The sequence below is a fragment of the Tetrao urogallus genome (genome assembly GCF_951394365.1).
Source record: "Tetrao urogallus genome assembly, chromosome: 6".
Lineage (NCBI taxonomy): Eukaryota > Metazoa > Chordata > Aves > Galliformes > Phasianidae > Tetrao > Tetrao urogallus.
In genome coordinates this window covers 43,481,317-43,502,358 of record NC_136819.1, presented here as the reverse complement: position 1 = coordinate 43,502,358, position 21,042 = coordinate 43,481,317, and the positions used below count along the sequence as shown (strand labels likewise).

At 36.8% G+C, this 21,042-nt stretch overlaps 1 protein-coding gene across 2 annotated transcripts in view; it reads left to right on the top strand.

Annotated features, from left to right (window-relative positions):
* Positions 1-403: 403 nt before the first annotated feature.
* EML5 (EMAP like 5) overlaps positions 404-21,042 on the top strand; it is a gene marked incomplete at both ends in the record, with an annotated part of 90,079 nt that continues 69,440 nt past the window's right edge. For both annotated transcript variants that reach the window (XM_079537507.1, XM_079537506.1), the window contains 4 exons: positions 404-600; positions 16,798-16,957; positions 19,293-19,391; positions 19,907-19,975. In XM_079537507.1, the coding sequence (XP_079393633.1) occupies positions 404-600; positions 16,798-16,957; positions 19,293-19,391; positions 19,907-19,975 (525 nt within the window). The remainder of the gene's footprint in view (positions 601-16,797; positions 16,958-19,292; positions 19,392-19,906; positions 19,976-21,042) is intronic.

Sequence of the window (21,042 nt, the reverse complement as noted above, 5' to 3'; positions counted from 1 at the left end):
TCTCCACCGCTTCCCCGCAGCTCTGCGCGCCTATTCCTGCCTCCTGCCGCGCAGGCCGCCCGGCCGCCTGACGGCTCTGCCTACGGCGCAGGCGCAGGCCGGGACGCGGGGAAGGCGGGGGGGCCGGAGCGGCGACGCGCCGCGCCCTCGCTCCGCGTCCCGGGCGGTGTCTCAGTGCAGCCATGTCTGGCGGCGCGAGGCGGCGAGGCGGGCTCGGTCGGCGGCGTCTTCTGTGAGGCGGCGGCGGCGGAGAGCGGCGGCGGCGGGCATTCATGTCGGCGGGCAGGGATTAGCGCGGCGGACGGCGAGCCGAGAGGAGGGGGCGGCCGACCGAGCCGTCTCCCCCTTCCCACGCGGTCTCCGGCGGGAGAGAGCCGTACCTGGGTGGCGGGGGCGGGAGGACATGGCTGACCGGAGCGCGCCGAGCTGCCACCTGCGGCTGGAGTGGGTCTACGGTTACCGGGGTCACCAGTGCCGCAACAACCTCTACTACACGGCCGCCAAGGAGATCGTCTACTTCGTGGCTGGGGTCGGCGTGGTCTACAGCCCCCGGGAGCACCGGCAGAAATTCTACCTGGGGCACCAGGACGACATCATCAGGTACCGCCACCGCGGGCGCCGGCCCCGTCCTCCGGCTGCCCCGTGGCTCCGCGCGTCCTCCCTCGCCCGTCTCCTCCCGCGTCCGTCGGGGCGCGGATGGAGGCGGCTGAAGGACGGGCGGCGCGGCGCGGCGAGGCGCTGCCCCGGCGCTCGGCGGGCACGGCCCGGCGGCGGCTCGCGGACCCGGGTTGTGCCTCGCTGCGTCCCGGAGCCGGACCGAAAGTTGTGCGGGCCCCCGGGCGTCGGGAGGGCCCCGCTGGGTGCCGGCGGGAGAAGAAGCGGAAGCCTCGTGCGCTCCCCACCGCGCGCTGTGGGGGAGGTTAATCTGCGGCAGCGGACCGCTGGCTCGCTGCTGGCAGGCGGTGGGTGCCTGCGGGATTAGCGGCCTGCCTGCAACTCGTGCAACTTTTGGGGTAATCTCGAGAGAGAGAGCAGCCTTCCCTGCAGAATCGAGGCTTCTACAGATCGGGAATTCTCTTGCAGTCAGAGTTACAGTGTGCTGAAGTTCATAAAAATATATAACTGAAAGCTAATGATGGAGAGGAAATCCGCTGCTGCTGTTTCTTAAGTGTGCTTTCGCCCAGGGGTGCTTTTGTGTGCTTGGTGGTGCTGTGAGATCGGTGAGAGAGCGTGAGGAGTGTGAAGGGCAGATGTGAGTCTGAGTCATCAGCCCTCTCCAGTAGGTGTCATTGCGGATGGATTTAAATTCCCATATCGTGGCTTTTCCTTTTTGGGTAAGAGCTGCAACCAATTTTGTCATTTAGAGCACATTTGGGTGTTTTTTGATAGTTAATGCTCCGATTCATGTCTTCTGTGTGTGTTACTCATGAGTAACAGGTAAGGAGTGCAGAGAGCAGAGCACACGTTGTGTCTTTCATCCATTGCTTTATCTGCATTGGAAAACTTGGCTGTAACGGCCACTTTTTTTCTGTAGTTAAATCTGCATGAAGAGCTTTCAAGACTTTTAAACATGGCTCTGAGCGCCTCTTTCAAGGCTGTCCTGCCTGTAGTGTATTTGTCCATGGTGCTGAAAATCTAATGAAAAAATTAGACGGTGTGCCGTCGTAAATTGCTCTGCCTGAAATGTTGATTATTGAATCATAAGTTTGAGTCACTGTTATGTCTTTTAATGCTTTAGCATTCTCACCTGCAACCAGTAGGAGGTATTTCTTTAATGGTGCCTTATCTGCTTCTTATGTTGTGCTGGAGGAAATACAGATCTACAACTTACTGTCCAGCTAAGGAAGCAGTGGCTGATTACTGGCTACAGTATGAAATAGTGAACGTTTTAATGCTGTGTATCCATGGCTGCTTCTGTGTAACTGTTTCAGCAGAGCATCCCGTAACAATAACAACAGTGACTTTATGAGGTTTCTTTTTATGGGATGGAAGCGTGATATGGCATGCTGGAGTTACTCCTGCTTTGACTTGTACTAATGTTGAGAGAAAATAATATTAAATATTTTGAAGCATTTCAACTTTACACAGTTAGAATTTTGCATGTTTCTTAAGTGTTAGTATGCTTAAGGAAACATTCTCTGTTTAGAGCCATGTGGCTGTTTCTAATGGTAAGATTAGACTTGCATTGATTGGTATTTCACTTCTATCTTTTTTGAAAAGCAGCATGGTGCCAAATGTAATCATCAAATATTTTTCTTGACTAAACTTGGATACCAAAACAGATTCTCAACTTAAAAAAAAAAGAAAATCATAGAAAATTAAAGCATTAATTTAAAAGTGTGAGAAAACGAGGGGCAAAAGTGGGATTATATAATGCAGTAATTAGTATTCTTTAAACTGAGTTATTTTGTATTAAAAAAAATTAATGTATTGTGTTTAAACTTGTTCAGCAAGTACCTCCTGAATGCTGAGACGTCTGTGATAGTTCAGGAAAAGCAGCTACAGGACTGATCGTCTTTTTGCATGGAATCTCATTTGTGAAAGCAGGTGTGATACCTGAAAAACTTATGTATTTAAAGAATCAAAATACAGAGCACAGCTCTGTAGTTAGAAGCAGTACAAGACTAAGCAGTATAGGTTGCATGCTACATGGTGATATTATTAGTACTTCTCATTATGAAAACTTCTGCATCATTAGCATGCTTTGAATGACATTTTAATTTTAAGTAGCAGTCAGGAAGAGAGGAATTGGAATTCTTAAGTCAGAGACCAGCTCTTTATCTTTAATAATAGACAGTAGTATTGGATGAATGGGCAGATAAAGAATATTTTCCTGTTGAAAATTTTCTTTCTAGCACTAGCAGTTACTTTGGCTTTTGTCTGCTGAGGAGTTTTACGTCTTTTTGTTAGACAAAAAACTATAAATTCACTGTAAGATTTTTTTTAAACACAATTAAATGTTAAATTTATTTCCAGTCTTACCTCAATTTTAATCACAATTCCACCCCAAGCCTCAGTATAACTGTGAGTACTGAAAAGAGGAGAGTTCAGTATTTTGTATCTTAGTTGTATTGAATGATCCTTTGTTTAGAAGAGAGTAGTTAGGGTCACTTAGGGTCTCTTCTATTGGTCTTTTGGTTTTGTTCTAGTAGGCTTTTTTTTTTTTTTTTAATTATTGAACAATTTCAGTTATTCAGCTTTAATCTGTTTCTAAAGGGACCTATCTTGCTTTCTGGTAATTTTTTTATTATGGTTTTATTTTTTAATCTCTTCTGTGAATTACTTTCCAGAAATCAACCCACTGTTTTGGAGGATGGAGAATATCGTGTTTTTACTCATAATTCTATTGCTTTTTTTGTGCATCAGTGCATTTTTTTTTTCAGTTGAGATCCTCTCTGTATATGGGTGCTTGTGTAAAATGCCACTTAGCTGTGGAAGTACTTTTGGGAATGCTGTCAAATTAGGTTGTTTTTGGTTTGTTTGTTTGTTTGTTTTTTGCTTTTGAAGACATTTTATGTGAGGGGGATAGATGTAGATGAAATCTCAGCTAGCTTAACACAGTAGTGTTGTCTGATGCCAGCTGCATAACTTGGTGAATGTCCATTGTGTTTGCAGAAGATGAGATCCAACCTGGGCTGTTTGTATGTAGGAGATGCTCATTTGGTAAAAACGTGAATTATCACTGCAAAGGTACTGATTCAAAGTGTAGGATTTAGTAAATTGCAAAAGTAGATTATGAGTTATATTTTTGAGTGCTTCACAGTTGAGGAGAGAGAAACAATGTCTTGATAACTTCACATTAGGTCTTTTTTTTTTTTTTCTTTTGTTCTTTTTTCATAATTTTAGTTGTTTAGAGATGCATGAGATTGTCTTATCTGAAAGACTGTAGAGAGATCATATTCAATCCTGATCTATATAAATATTTCAGAAAATGCGTCTGTGGGGCATAATGTAAACTGAAGCTCATGTTGAGGCTCCTTGTTTTTCTGAGAGTGCTAAAGTGTTTTTCTGTACTTCCTCTGATGGAAGTTATGAATACTCAAAATTCTGGACTCACCCACCTTTTTACATGTCTGTCTATTGGCCTTTGCTATTTATCAGTGCAACTTGCATGCTCCAAGCGAACTTATAGATTGGTTTTTCCTTTATTCCTTTATTTATTTTTAAATTTTTATTTACTGCCCCGTGACTTTTTTGTGAGCTTTGGAGTATTGGAATTTTACTAGGAGCCAACTTTTTGTCTGAAATTGAGGGTTCTAGTTAAAAGGAAAATCAAATCCTGAGATCATACCAGTTCTTATTTCTGTTGCTGTGAACTATGTATGAATTGTTTTGGACTCTGTTTCCCAGAGAACAAGAAGTAAACAAAACTTCATCCGCTCTGAAATGTGGTCTTTCTGGGCACTTTATCTGGGCACTCTGTCATCTTCTTATATGTCAGAATTTGGCTCACTCTACAAGAGATTATCCTGCTTGCAATTCTGTGATGTTCCTCTTGTATACCAGGCAGAATAATGTGCTTTTTTTTCTTTCTAGCATCAGCATTTCTGCAGTTGTGGAAATCAAAAGCACTGCAATCATGTCTGCTCCCTGGTGTTAGTACTGCCCACCAACCCAGTTTGAAGGAGATTTTTTTCTACCAACTGTTGCACTATCAAAGTTTGTCCAAACGTCAGTATCTAAGAAGTTGATAGACTCTTGTCAGCAGCTTTTTGAATCTGCTACCACTAAATGCTCTCCCAGAGGCAAGTCCAGGCTTCCTTCATAGATCTCAGTGGTTGATTGTAGACAGAAATTCAGCGGTGCAATGATTAGTCATGTTTACTTCTGAATAATGCCTCTGGTCTTTTTCTCATCCTCTTTTTGTTAATGCTCTTGATAAATACCTATTGGATTTTTCTGAAAATGCTGAATATTCCCACCACTTCTTTTTACCCTGTCATTCTGCCTCTGTTTGCTCCATTCTCATTTGATGCATATCATGAGAAAACCCTAAGAAAAAAGAAAATTTGCTTTCTATGAAAAAGAGACAAACAGGAGGTTTCATAACAATGTGTCACAAAGTCATATAATGGTTTGGGTTGGAAGGATCTGTAAAGATCATCTAGTTCTAACACCTCTGCCATGGACAGGGATAACTGCTAGTAGAGGGAATAACATAGTAAGAAGTTATTCTATTTCCTTCATTTCCAATCCTCCAGCAGTTTGATCTGCAAGATCCATCCTAGTTCTTAAAAACATCAGTTACAAATTCAAATAATTTAAAGTTAGGGCATTTTTATGGTCAGCTTTATTGTCTTGTTTTTGCTTAGAATGAGTAGTGTATAATGGATCTAGCTCCAGATGACAATTATGCATAAATGTTAAACAGTGGAAATGATGTATGGCTACAAAATTTTATCATATGGAAGTCTGTCATTTGTTTTGGCAGAAGATGATGAATTTTTGCTAGAAATTTCGCAATTAGCTTTGTTTTTTCACACACCAGGGAGTCTAATTGAATGAATTGCCACAGTTGCCACATCAGAAGATGTTTTTTAATAACCCATTACATCTGCGACCTTTTCTTTTGCATTACTAATGTGATAGAGGAAAAACATGCTTTAGCTTGTTCTGGTGAAAAATCCTTTGGATACCACTGAATTGTAAACAATCCACATCTAACTTTTCAGAAGGGAAGCCTGTTGTTTATATACTTATTTGTGGAGTAAAATCCATATTGCAGTTATGCCTCAAATCTGAAATGTTTTTCACACAAAAACACCTCAAAATGTTGCTTATATTACAGGAGACCTATGAAATGTGTACATAATTGAGGGTAGTCTCGGTAACCCAGTCTTGTTCTGAAATGCCAAAGAAAGGCCACGGTGGGAATAGCTCTGTGCACCAATGTGTGCTTGGGGCTGATTGGCTGTAAAGCAGCTTTGCATAAAAAGGAGCTGGGATTCCTGATGGACACCAAGTTTGAACATAAGTAAGTCAGCAAAGTGCTCTTGCTGCTAAGAAGCCTAACATTATACTTGGCTGCGTTAGGCAAAGCGTTGCCAGCAGGCAAGGAGAGGTGATCCTTTGATTCTACTCAGCTGCACCTGGAATGCAGTGAAGTGGTAAAATCATGTAATGCATGCAATTCCATCACAGCAACTCAAACTGCTTAATTCACAAAGGCAGTGCACTGCTTTGTCAATATGGCATTTTCCCTTTTGAATACAGTCTTTTGAGGGACTGTTTGTTTTTTTTTTTTTTCTTCCCAGAAAGTTTATATTCTCACCTTAAATATCAAGCCTTTTTCTTAGCTTATTTTTAAGCTTATATGGTGCCATACTTTTTCTGTTCATACTAAGGGGAAATTCATCCACACTTACTTTGTCATCTCCAGATATTCTTCAAGGGCATAATAAATTCATTTCCCTCCATAAAAGAGCTCCTGACTTAATGGGACTTAAACTATGTAATAATTATACTAATCAGTTCTTCTGTGAGCTTCTTGCTTGAGTATCTTTTGACTGTCTTATCAGTCAGAATGGCACTTCTTACAGCAGACGTGATTGCCATGACAGTAAGTAAGATAGCCACTCTGATGACCGCTTCATTTCGTGCTGAAGACCCAGGTTAAGCTCTGTCCAGCTGCTTGTATTAAGTGCGCTCAGACTATCAGGTGTGTGTAAGTCTGGAGGGAAGTTTTGTGTTCATATCTTAAACAATTGAAGGAGAGGGAGAAGAGGGAATGATCTCTGTTTTTTTTGTTTTTTGTTTTTTGTTTTTTTTCTTGAGAAAAACAAGTTTTCTGAGTAGTTCTAGATCTGTGTGAGAACGCATGGGCTGTACCGGAGTAGCAGATGTTGTGTGAAGTGGTAATTGTTGAACCTTTGGTACAAGTCGTTTGCTTGTTTGTTTTTGCTAAGAGCTTTGTGCATTTATTTTTTTAAGTATCAGTTGCGTGTATTAATCTGATGTATTGAAAGTATTTTGGAAGTGCAGAATAAAGCATTTACTGTTCATTTTTGAATGGGACTAGAATTTGCCTGCCTATCATTAAAAAAACTTTACTTTTTCTAGTTAAAACTGCATAAATACAAATATTAAAAAAAAAATCCAGCCAAAAATGAACATCTAAAGGATACCAGAAGTTGATTAAAGTAGATCTACACAGTAAGGAACTACAGGCTTGTAAGCCTGTCTTCATGCATCGTGGTTTTCATAGCCAGCAGTCACATCACCTTCTGATCTGATTCTGTCAGCACTCACAGGCAGGGTCAGATCAGGTCAATTCTTAAATGAGGAAACATCTTGGTGTAGGAAATTCTTTTCTTGAATTGGTAGTTGGCTACTTCTTTCAGAACTGAAGCAACAACAGGAGGCTCTAGGACTGCATGTCATGGAAGAATAGAAAACTAAAAGCTTAGTAACATTTGATCATTAGCAGTGTTTAAAAATTGAATGCAGAAATTTTGAGCTCTGCCCAATTTTTTTTCTTCATTTTTCCAAACTGCAATTGAAGTGATTATATTTCTGCTTACCTACTTTTTGAACATTTAATTTCTTAGTTATCCTCTTAACATAGATTGGAAAGTAGATTATGTACCTGGCTGATTTCATAAAGGCATTATCAAGTTCTCTTATTATTGTGTTTATGTGTGTACATGGTGATAGACAGCAGCTTAATGTGTTTGAATAAAATAATTATTCTGAGAGAATAGTCTGAAGTAAAATGTTTGGGTTTTATTCAAAGCTTAAAGCTTCAGTTAAGACAATGAAGTAAACTTCAGCTTTAAAAGTTGAGTTGTTTTTTTTTCATCACAGAGTTTAGATTTTATTGTGATTATTATCATAACTAGTGTTGTTTTTTTTAAAGTATACGTAGCTTGAAACAAAAAAGTAACAATTATATAATATCCCCAAACCATAGAAAATAAAATCTAGTCTTGCAGTTGAGTGTGGAGAACTTAGTTTTGCATTATGTAGCATTTCAATGTTTGCTTTTGTTGTTTTTTTAATTCAAAATACAGTTTACTTGATTTTTGATATTATTACGATATCACTCACAGGATTAAGCTTTTTATTTAATACAGCACTTTTATCTGGTATCAAGGAAATTAAGTAAGGTACTGCTCAGAAGAATGGCAAGGCCATCTAGTCTGTATTGTTAAGGATCAATCACATGCTTAGTTGTAATTTAGAAATCTTTTCGTAAGCTGCATATAGATTTATAATGCTGTTACAGTAATATCAGTGATTTTTTCACTCATACAGTAGTTATTTGACTTGAAATAATCTGTTGATTTTGCTACTTTCATGTGGTAAATAAAATACCTCTTAGCACTTGAAGTAAATTGAAGGAACTTTGTAATTTTAATTTTCTTTTAAGTTATGTGGCAAAATGAAAAGTTCCCTGGGCTATCTTAATAATAGAGATGAATGCTCAAGATAGATCCTATCAAATTCTCTTCAAAATGAATACAGTCCAGATTTTCAACACAGTGAGATTCTGTTATGAATGCATCTGCTTTAGACTAAATTTCCTCTGGAGCATTAGGGAAATGATGGAATGTTACAGGTGTGTGTAACTTCTGTTAAGGTACGTGAAACTTCCTTATGTTAGATCTCAGATTACTGTGGTTACTCTAGTGGCTAAAAAAAACTTTCCAGTGTTACTGTTTGTAGTATTGTTACAGCTACTACAAGTATTTTGAAGGGTAGTGTCTCTTTATATTGAATTGCTTGATTTACACCAAGAAGCTCAGAATCAGAAGCAAGATCGCCATAACAATTTGTAGCCAAAGATTGAATTTTTAGGCTAGGTTTTATTAAATCCATTGGTCACGTATTGCAGAAGATAGAAATCACCAAGAATTCCAATTTGTACTATCTGATAATAAATCCATGGAACTTCTTTAGTGTTGACTACCTTTACTTTCATTTCGAGCTTTTATCTTTCTGCTTCAATTTACTGTTTGATCATGCAAATAGCAAAAGTGATTTCAGTATTAGAAAGGGATAGGACAAATTGTGGTATTTGTTAGTAGCCCATATCTGCTTTGAGAAAATCAGACTTAAGACATCTGCTTGTAAACTTGAAGAAAATAGATCTTTCGAGGACCACATCCTGATACTTCTATTGTTTTCCTGATAGATGACATATTCTGTTTCTCTGCTACATTTAAGGCAAAATCTTTGACCATTTCTGTTAGAAAAGTCTTTTTTTTTTTTCCCTTTGGTATTTTAGCTGCTAAGAATACCTGTGTTATTAAATCTTCACAGAAATTTCAGATCTGTTCTGATGAGTGACTTTCCTTGGCCTAGCTGAAAAAGACTTTCTGTTCATTGGAAGTCCTCAAAGCTGTTGAAAGTCTTCCTGGTAGACTCCTTTTCATTCAAATAGGGTCTGTAAGATGGTGCCTGATACCCAACCTCCTATCAAAGTGCTGAGTATACAGATAATACTTCAGAAGACTCAGAGGACAATCCTTCCAGCCAGTTTTCCTGAATTTCATGCCTGTGCTTGATCTTCCAACATTTTCATGGGAATTCTTAGTTATAGTAGCTATTGGTCTGCAGGCAGGATGGGTAAAGGTCTGTATCTGTATACCCAGGTGGTCTGATTCTTTTGCTTTATAAACATACTTCCACACATTTCGGTCAAGAAATGTGCTGCTTTAACTCCTATCCTAACAATGATGTCCAGGTTTATATTGCTTAAATATTCATGCAGTCATCTTTGCCAGATAATTTGAGGAGTTTTAAAATGTTATTTTTTAAGTGTTGAATAAACTTTCCTTTTATAGACAACTTGGATAATTTTTATACACGCTTTATGTTATTGTTGTGATAACATTTGGAAATCATAGTCTAAGAAAGAAAAAGAATACTGAACCAGGATTTGAATGGGTGGGAAGAGGTTTATTTGCTCTAAAGCAATACTGATGGAATAGTTAAAACAAATGAAGAAAGCATTGGTTAATTAATGAACAATATTAATTAGAGAGGATTAGTCAGTTTGCTAGTGTACTATACACCTGTCTTTGTTAGGTATGTACAAAGCTGATGTTTACAGCATTGAATTTGCCTAAATACATCTCAGTGAAGATAACTTGGTTCGTGATGGCATTCACTTCACAACAAACATAGACTGCACTGTATTTCTTCTGTGAACAATATTTAAACTTCATTTCAAATTGGCAGACTTACTTGAGATTTTCTCTGGCCCCGTAGAAACAGGAGGGACATGTCTAAAGAGATAAGTGCTCAAATTTTGGAGAGAATAATGTCATTTTAAACAAAATGATTGACTTCATAGGTGATACTTCTGCTGGTGGTTTAGCCATATCTATGACAGGTTATATTCAGGGAAGTATTTCCACTATTACTGTGGAATAGGATAGATTGCAATTTGAACTTTCCTGGTCTTTATACAAGGGTGTATTGAATTAGATATGTGACATGCAAGCATATGTCAATAAAAAGTTCAATTCAGGTGAGTAATTAAACTAAAAAAATGACAAACAAAATTGAAGCAAAGGACCAGACCTAACAGTGGGGCTAAAATGTAGTTTTTGAGATAGTACTCATAGTTCTCGTAAAGTCATTGTGCTCTTATGTCCAGCTCATGCTTTTCAGTCCAGATTGAATATTGTGTTATTTCTTTACTGGAATTGGAGAATGAAGCTTGTGGATATGATACACAGCCTTATAATGATGCTTTAAAAGACTAGGCAGAAAAGAAATTGTACTACTTAGCTTTGCTTTATTTGTATGGTACATTTTTGTGACTAAATCTGTTTGGATCTAATGTTATAAAAATAGCACCCCTTCAATTTTCTGAATTCTAGGGTAACATTTTAATAATAAATAAATGACAATATCACTGTAGTGTAGACGTGGGCAAACATGATGCATATACACACATACCCCTGTATGTCTCCATTTTAACAAGGCAGGATGCAAGCCGAAGGAGTAGATTAATTCTGTTTTGGTTAGCTGACAACTCTATGAACCTGCTCCTGACATTTAGAACTGTGTTAATCCTTGTTCCCTGCTTGTAATCCCTCCACAAGAGCAAGCAAAGTGAATGATGCTTTATCATAGGTAGAGACAAGGCATCTGACAGCATCTCGAGATTGCCTGGGGATTTCTGGTGGTGAACATGACATTTTAAGTTAAATTTTTCTTATACAATACTTAAAGAAATAACATTAAAAAAACTGAAGAACTGGTAAATATTTGATGTAGGTTTTTTTTGTGTTTGTTTTTAGATCAAGGTTGCACTTTTAGATGCGTATTTATTTACGTTTCTTTTTTACTTAACACTATCCATTGCTGCTTTTTCCAACATAGAAATTAATGACATAAAAATGAATAACCTATGAAACATTATTCAGTGCTAAGTTCATTTATAAATAACTATGATTTTATGTTTGCAGGTTACAACATGTGCTTTTGATAATTGGTGTACTTTATTACCTTATTGGGAATACACAACTGCATCATTAGGCTTGAGATAAACATAATTGTAGAGCAGAATGCTTGCATTGTCTTGAAAATATTTCTCATGAATGCTGCTTATCTGTCTTCTCTTTTGTAGTATTATTCAGTAATGATGTTAGTGAGTCCAGATATGCAACAGTTTTTATTGTCTATCAAATGCACGTTGACCTTGGAATTCTTTCAGTATTGCATTTACCCATGCTTTCCTTTCCTTTATGCTTCTGATTCCTGTTGTCTTTTTGTTTGTTTTAGATAACTGCTTAACTGTTGTGTATCTGTGCTGTTGCACAAGCGGCTAACAAGACAGAAAGCAAAATGAGAATTTCAAGTACTTTCTTCAGAGCATTCTGGGCTCTTTCCCAGATGAATTAGTTTGTGTAACTAATTCATTTTAAGTGTTATCCCAACTTTAAGTGATGTCCTGGCTCATTTTGTGTTTATGGACATGAAGTGAGATGTAGAGGTGGTAAATTCCAGAAGAGGTGGCTTTATTTTCTGTAGCAGTGTAATGGGAGTAATGCCTGCAGGCATCTGCAGGAACTGACAGTTAGTTCTAAGAATCTTTTTCCTCAGTTTTCCTATCTTTTTGCTTGGAAACTTTGCATCAGTGTTACTACACTCATTGTCTAACTCTCTGAAGATCATCTTGTCTTTTTGTTCTTTTCCGCTGTGTTTTGGAGCAGATAAAGAGCTAAAGCTTTTTGTCAGATTTCATAAGTTGCTTATAAACAAGCCTTTAGATAAAGGAAATGTATTGTTGGTTCCACCACAAAGTGTATTAATATTTAGTTGAGCCTATAAATGGCAACCCAGCATCAGTGTGGGATGAGCATTTCCTATGAAATAGATGCTTTTCTGTACTACTTTTTGCAGCTGGGAATAATCAGTATACAGTTTTAGTCTTTCCATCTGCTTTGTATTCCTGTCCTCAGTACAGACTCTTATTTTGAAGCTGTATGCTTGTACAATTTAAGGCATCTTCTAAAAGCTATTTATGACACTGCTGGTGCTCTGATAACAAATATGTAACAGACCTAGGAATGATGCTTCACAGTTGTTTTTCTTATGGGAAATAGTCCTGTCCAGATTTGATCTCTATCAACTTTGATGACAAATGTTTGCTGCTTACATCTATTCCTGCTATAATGACTTCAGCAGTATGACATAAATGATTTGTAGTTTCTCCTGTCATACTTTTTGGGGAAATGTGGGTAAGTGGCAGCTATTAAGAGAATATCCACAACTATATGTAAAAGGTCTTGAAATCTATGATGAAAATATTTTTCTGTATTTACTTGTAGAAACAAATTTCACACTTGAAATTAACTTTTCTTTAATAGATATCTGAGATGCTGTTATTTTACTGCAGCATTCTTTTCTACTGGTGCCCTAGTTTTATGAAGCTTAGACGTAGTCATGTGAATATACTCTTGGATTTTCATCCAATATTGTTGCTAAGGAAACATCATCTTTAATATTGTATCCTTGTCTGCGGCTTGTCTGTATTAATCAATGCTTGCTAATGCCCAGCATGAAACAAGAGAAGAGGAAAAAATCTTGATTTGTTTTATAATAAAGTTGTTGGGGATTATTCTCCTTCAAGATCCTTTGCCTCTACAAACCTCATACACACTGAAGGGTCACATCTATGTCTTTGCTGTCATCCCAGACAGGCATAGTATCAAGATTCTATATGTTTCTTCAAGACTCTGTCATTAATAATTAACACTTTGATCTAATGTTAGTATTACACAATGTATGGATCTGCTAAAAATGGTGGGGAGTGCTGAGGTGAGAAATGACCTTTTGTTTAAACTGTAAAAGAGGAGCTTGAGTGCATTGATGTGTATCTTCACTATACTTTTAAAACTGTAATACTGTACTTCAGTGTGCTTTGAATATCTATCTAGAAAATGATCTAGAAAATATCTCTGACGTCAGTCAGAGATATCAGTGGAACTCTGTTCTGTTGTAGCAGGCATGACTGTTCTCAACAGATCTGGTTATTTGGATGTATAACAACAGTGACAGGCACATTTTGGATTTTCTACTTCTTAGCTCTTCTTGGATGTATCAAATGTTAAAGTGAATTTCAAAATTTATTTGAGTAAGCAGTTTATTAGCCTGATTCCTGCTTTATTCCATGATTGCATTTGACTTTTTAACATTCTCCTTAGGATAGTTTGATTGAATACTGTGTTGACACTAATGTCTGTTCTGGAAAATCCAAGTCAGAAAGGCCAGAGATAAGCAGGAAGGCCTGAATAACTTACTTTGTTCAGAATATTTGTTTCTTTTTTTGGACAAGCAGTGATATTCATCAGCTTAGTCATCCCTGTATGAAAACGGAAGATATCAGGCAGACTTTTACAGTTTATCTGTGTAGGCAAGATGCAAGTCTCAGTTTAACCTGGAGAGGTTATCTCAGCTTTTGTTATCAAGATGGTAAAAGGAATGTGACTTCTTTCCTTTTGATTGCAGAGCTTCTCATTTGCACTAAGCATTCTCCTACACCTCTGAGGGAGAGAAGAGAAACAAAAAAATCCCCAAGAAAATCCTTTGTGAGAAGTCAAGGTACTGAAGTCTGTTGAACCTACACCCTCAGCTTTGGCAGCTGTCTTAAGAGCCAAACCCAAGAAGTTTTCTGCCTTTTCTTGAGGGCTGTCTGATGAATAGAAAACAACTACTTCAGTAGCAGGAGTGGTGTAAATGGGCACCTCTGTAGAGGTGTCTTGGAGATCTCCACTGGGGATATCCACAGAGAACTTGCTCATTGCTTTTTCCTGTTAACTACATCATATCCATGAGTGAAATAGTCATTAGGTAGCAGAGGTTTATATTTATGCCTTACCTGTTCTACCTATATTTTTTCTTTCTGGAGTAATAAGTTGTAAACAATTTGTTGATTAGCAATTTTTAATATTCTTAATTAATTATTAATTCTTAATAATGAATGTTCCTGAATTTGTTAATTGCATCAATGCAATTCATTGCAAGGCTATGCCAAGGTATGATATATTTGGTATTTATTGCTATGTCTGCAAGGACTGTTCAATCACTCATAATCCAAAAAAAGAAATGGTAAGGACCTTGAGATCTCTTTAAACTCAGGTCTAATCTCTCTGCTTTGATCAGAACTCTGAATTTCAGATCCAGAACTCTACATAGGGCTGTTTGTGCATGTGTGTCTGTACTCAGAGCGACTCTTGAGTGTTTTTTGAACAAAGAGGTTCTATCAAAATTGCAGTTGTGGAATGGGGACCCCAGTCTGATCATCCCTTCTAGTATTTGTGTTCCAGTGATTCACTTGCATGATGTGTTAATAGCAGTGCTAAGTATAGGGTTGAAAAGTCCTGACGTCAGGTTTCATGAATCAGTCATAAGACTACTGTATTTTTATTCTCTTAGTTTATCTCTTTTTTTTTTCTTACTTAGTCTTCACTTCTATCCCCTCTCAAATTTCTTTATTGTCCATCTGGTCTTATTCTCGCCCTCTTCGTGGTGTCTTTGGAAAAATTAGATCATTTCATATGCAACATTTTCTCGCCCTCCAGATGCTCTTTCTATTTCCCCACATATGCACCATCTGCCTGAGTGTGTTCTGGGAGTTGTGCAGGTGTTGATCAGGATTAGGTGGCAGAACTGAAGTGAAATGTGATAAGTTTTGCTTGCCCATTCCTTTCTGCATTGCTTTTTAATTATGAAGTTGCTTTATCAAATAAAGAAGAAAGCAAAGAGGAGTAGCTGTGTACTAGAAGAGAAGCAAATTGAGAAATGTTGGTTCCCTGATCCTAGTACTGAGGATAATGCAGAATAGCTAGTAGGAAGAATTCCCACAGAAATGTTTCAGAGTCCACAGTCTTTCCACCTTTTGTGGGAACTCTGAAGATTGAAGGGTTCCTGTCTCTTAGTGTTGTGCTTGTGGAATTTTTTGAGCAGTGGCAACTATCCAGAATGCTATATTAAAATAGAAAAAATACAAAAGAATAGTGCGTGGGGCAGCGTGACCTCATGAATATTAAGAGGCTTCTAACACTGTTGTCTCTTGGTCTGTTTATGCACAGAAAATGTACATGTCTTCAGAATTCAGCCTTCTGATCATTTCTTTATAAACTCTATCCTGGCTATTTCTGATACATAGATAGGCTTCCCTTGCCTCCACCCTTTGAACTTCATTTATCAAAATAAAAGTTCAGATGTAAGATCATACTTACTTGAGCAATGTGCTTAACCTTTCTCTTTTACATGTAATTTTGAGAAAATAAAAACATATGTTTTGAGTGATCCTCTCTAGTGGTCTCCAAGAAATGTTTCTCTGATTAGTCAGTAGGGGGAGGAAATATTTTTAACCAATTTAAATAGCTGACTTTTGACAGTATATCTTCCTGACTAATGTAGGATATTTTTCAGCTCACTTTGGCCTGCTCTGTCTAGACTGTGTAGATTCTCATCTAGTAGTGCAGATGATTTTCTATTGAAGTATGTTCTTACTTTTAAAAAATGAAATATAAATCAACAGGTGTCACATCCTCCCTTGTAGCCTGCTTTCATAAGCAAAACGCAAAACAATCTTGCTGACTATCATGCTTTCATGATCCCTCATTTGACAACACAGTTATGAGGATGCTGTGTAGACTTTGGAAGATTCTGAACTTTAAACAAATTCTCTGCACTGTTGGCAATATGAAAAGTTAACAGTTATTCAAAATGAGCTATTCCTGACTGTTCTGTTTCAGTTTAGTCACCTGAAGTCTATTCTGGTCATAACATCTAGTTTCAGATTTGACTTTGGTGTACAATCATTTGAGAAATATCTTAAGAATTTTATTCAATCTTTTCCTGTTAAAAAAATAAAAATAAAAAAATCAAAGAGTATGCAGAATTGGTATGCATATTTCTCCATTGATGATAGATGTGTTGATAGAGTAATGCTAACTTTTTTTGTCTTTTCCTTTGTGTTTTTAATTATTAAGAAAGGTGGTGAAAGGGAAAAGAGGTACTTTTTAGTATATGAAAATCTGACTTAATTTAATAACGTGAAAATTTTAGAGCGGAAGATTAGTAACTTCTGCAATTAGTTTAATTGGAGAAATCCTTGAAGGATCAAATTGAAAAAAGGTGGTGCCATGGACTTTAATAAAGTCCAATAAATTAACTAATAAATTGTGGCATCTGGAACAAAATTATTTAGTATCTATTATTACTAATGGAAAAAAATTGTGAAATCATTTTTATGGAAAAATATTAATGCAACCAACTAGGCAAATATACAAATTTTATGCAGAAATATTTTATATTTTTTTTTATTGGCAGCCTTGCTTTGCATCCTGAACGTGTGTTGGTGGCAACAGGTCAAGTTGGAAAGGAACCATATATCTGCGTATGGGACTCGTACACTGTGCAAACTGTATCTGTTCTGAAGGACGTTCACACACATGGTATAGCTTGCTTGGCTTTTGATTTAGATGGTCAGGTATGTAATTTTTGTTTTTTTTTTCCAAACACTCTAAGAAACTGCATCTATGAGAGCTCTTTTGTTGCTGGAGAGACCAGTGCCTATCCTTATTAAGATGACAACAGGTGGTGCTCTACTGAACATAGAGGGAAGCCTAGTTGTAATTTTTTTTCTGTAAAAACATATTGAAATTATTATAGGGAGGCTTTGAGTTTTTTTTCAGAGTGATCTACAGGTTTTATCATTTTTATTTCTCACTATTTACAGCTTTCTAGATCAGTGTCTTTCTACAACAATGTTTCTGGTTGACATTGATGTCTTTTCTCTTTGTTATTCTTGTCAGTGTGAAGTTGTCACTTTCTAACTTGAGCATTGTTAATAATTTGAGATCAAAAGTTTAGTACTAGATTGTTTTGTTATGTTCCCTAACCCTTTCTTAGAATGCAATTATGTATTCCCTATGTACGTAGGGGAAACTTGAATGTAGATCTGTGATCTGTTCTGGGTACACTGAAAACTGATTTTTATGTTTAAAGCCATAAATTGTCAGAATTTAGACTGTCTGCTTTTCTCAGTGTTTCCATATTTCCATTGTTAATAATTTACATATAAATTATGTAACAATAAACCTTTTTTCTGGCATTTGGAAGCTAGTTAGAGCTCTTTTTGAGATCTGCATCTCCAGAATTGTCTGCCTGTGGAAACATTTCCATATGAAAAATAAGTTTGTTTACATCTTAACTGTCCTTTTAAATCTAGAATTGTCAGAGAGCAGTTCTCTGCGATGAGGTTCTTCTAGATACTCCTCACAAGTAGCATTTACTGTTGATAGCAAGTTTAATTATTTTATATATTGGACCCTGTATGATATTTTGATTTAGTGGAATGATACACAGAAAGGTACTAAAATCACAACATAAGCATTTGTAGCAATTGTAATATACTGATGAATCACATTTAAAACATGATTCCTGTTACCAGTCTTAAATGCTCACTGTCACAATAGTAGACATCACCAGTTGCCAAAAATGAGTAGATGGACAGAAGCAGGCTCCAGCCTGTTGCTCTTTTCCAAGTTTGTTTTATTAGTTGTCTAGTTTTTATATTTTTGTTGGACAGTGTAGACACTCCACTCCATCTTGTCTAGATATCTTAGGAAGGCATTCTTCATTAGCTGTCTAACATTGATGCATCTGTCTCAGTTAAAACCATGGTTGCTCTTGAGTTTCTGTAGTGTAGAGATAAGTTCAGTTTTCTCTACAATAAATTCTTCTGCAAGATCACAAGTATTTTGATTCTCATCTGTGCTCTCCATTGTGGAGGAGTACTGGCTGGTAGCAAGCTTTTCTAGAACTGGAAGCACCATTTGATCACTCTTTTTGAAAAATAAAACTATCAGCCAATGTAGGACAATCATCAGATTTTGCAGGGGATTGATGAGTATCAGTTACAGAGCTAGTTTACTTTCATATTTCTTGTGCAGTTGGGCTGGAATTGACCTTTATAGAAGGATAGCTGGAACTGAAACTGATGTTCCTTTCAAAAACACTTTTAAAGATAGAATTGAAAAGATGGACTTCAGAGTATCTGAAAAATTGAAGTTTGCATTAATAACTAAGGAGCTTGAAGATCACTTGTATTTAATGTTTTCTTTTCTTTCTTTTTATTCCCATGATTTTGGAGCCTTACTGATACTAAAGAAATAATGTTATTGGAAATAGCTTTCTGTTTTTGTAAAAATTTTTCTTACCTTTGTTGTTTGTTTTTGCTTGTTACAAACTCAATTTTATGATCTGCATAAAAAAATTGAAATTAAATTTGTTTTGAGTGTAAGTATTTGCTTGAGAAAAACTTGTCCAAAAGATTTGCTAAGATTTTGTCTTTTTATCAAGATGTCACATTACCTGAATAAACTGAAGAAAAAGATTTCAGTTCCTTTAAAAATAAAAACAAAAACCGGAATCACCAAGGTTCATTTTGTCTCGTCTTCAGTACTGTTACAAACTCTCAACAAAAAGATTTTAGAGAAAAAAGTAAGATTTTTCACTGACTAACAAGTGTAGTAGAATTGGGCTGTAAGCTAATATGGTCAGTGATGTGTGTCAAGAGATCTGTGCAAAGTGTTCTTAGAGCTGAAGATGATCCAGGCTGCAAGGTGTAGTTCTTAAGCTTTTATTTTTCTATAATTTCTTGGAAAAGTAACTGATCAGACAAAGCTTTTGAATGAGATGGTATATCTTTAATTTTTTTCTGTATCAAAGTGAAGATATTGTTTCTTATTCAACTTGGTGGTGACTCTAGCCTTAATTAATGCACTGAGTTATCTTTATTTATTTATTTTGGTTACTTTTAGCGGTTGGTCTCAGTTGGTTTGGATTCAAAAAACACAGTTTGTGTTTGGGACTGGAGAAAAGGAAAATTGTTATCAATGGCTCCTGGTCATACAGACAGAGTAAGTACAGCTCAATAATTTGAGTGTCAATGAAATTACATGAAGTTTGGATTTGGATTAAGATGTTGGACTAGATCATCTCAGAGGTCTTTTCCAACCGTTATTCTGTGTATAACAAATAAATGTAAATAAAATATGTAGCTCATTTATTTGTGAATACTTTGTTGAGACTGTGAGCGTGCATGGGAAGTGCGAAAGTAAGGCACTTTTTAGACACAAATCCCAGTATGAAAAGTCAAACTGTAGGTAATCTCTTAGATTTTTCTAGTCTCTTAGATTTTCATAAATTAATCTTTTTGTTGTTTCTTTTCATGGGAGGGGGAAATAGAAAATAGAAGAAACGTGCAACTTCAGTGTTGAATGAAGGGATGAAGAAGTCATTCTATTTAAAACATTTTAGATTATCTGTTGATTTGGTACAAGGTTTTTACTGTTTTCACTGTCCTGTGCTAAAAAGGCCATCTCTGCTGACATTCTTGTGGTCTGCTGCTTTATTATTTTTATTTTTAATGCAGATATTTGATATTTCTTGGGATTTGTACCAGCCAAACAAACTCGTCAGCTGTGGTGTAAAACACATCAAGGTAATGAAATTAATCTTACTTCATGAAATACTTATACTTTGTAAAATAAGGCAAAAAATGGAATCTAACAGCAGTATATATCTAAGAGGAATCTACTGCTCAGGGATTGCTGTCATGTATCGCACATGACTACACTAGACATTTTACAAAATATACAGTGGAAAACTGACCATTCCTGCTCAAAAGAGTTCATGGTCAGGCAGACAAAAAAGTAGAATAAAAGAAGAGTATAAGATTTGTCATTATGTGATGATTGTGTTGTAATTTAGAATTTAGGTCCTCTAAAATACTGTTTGAAATCCCAAGCAGTGTAAGGCAAAGAACACATGCTTACAGTGAGTCCAGGTACTCACTGGAAGTATGGAACTATGGAAAGGAATCAAATTTCCGATTTAAACAATTAATGAATTGTTACACTGCAGAGCTGAAACATGTTTAACAGTCATTTCTCAGACTTTCAGAAAATGTGAAAATACAGTGGAAAGAGGAAAAATTCTTTATCTTTCTTTTTATTCTTTTTTCTCTGTAAAAGTAGCTGTTGCTACTTTTGTTGTTTTCAATGCTCTTTGCCTGTTAACAGGATTTGTAAATTGGCGTTCTGTATATTTTTCAAGCAGAGTATTTCATAGAAACTCTCTTACTTTATTTGATGTGTGTTCCAATTGTCATGCAGGAAAAAAGCTTCTTTTCCATACTTGTGTCAGTAAGATTATGAATGCTTGACTGTCATCAGATACATTTCCTAAAGAAAGTCAGTCTCTTATAGCATGCACTGATGACTGTGTTACCACATAACAGCAGTAGATGGCAGCTTCAAAGTTCTGCATTGCTCTTAACTGTAGGTTCCTATGGTGAGAACGAAAATAATGTTGATTTTCTTATTTTTATACCATGAAATTGAGATTAATATATATTAATGGTTGGCTAGACTGCATATACCTTTGAGCATAGTGTTTATTAAATCAATCAAGTCTCCATGAATTGAATTAATAATTACTTTTTTTCTGTTTCAAGATCTAAAAGCAACACTGATGATAGTAAGCTAGTATTTGCCAGCTGAGAGTTAG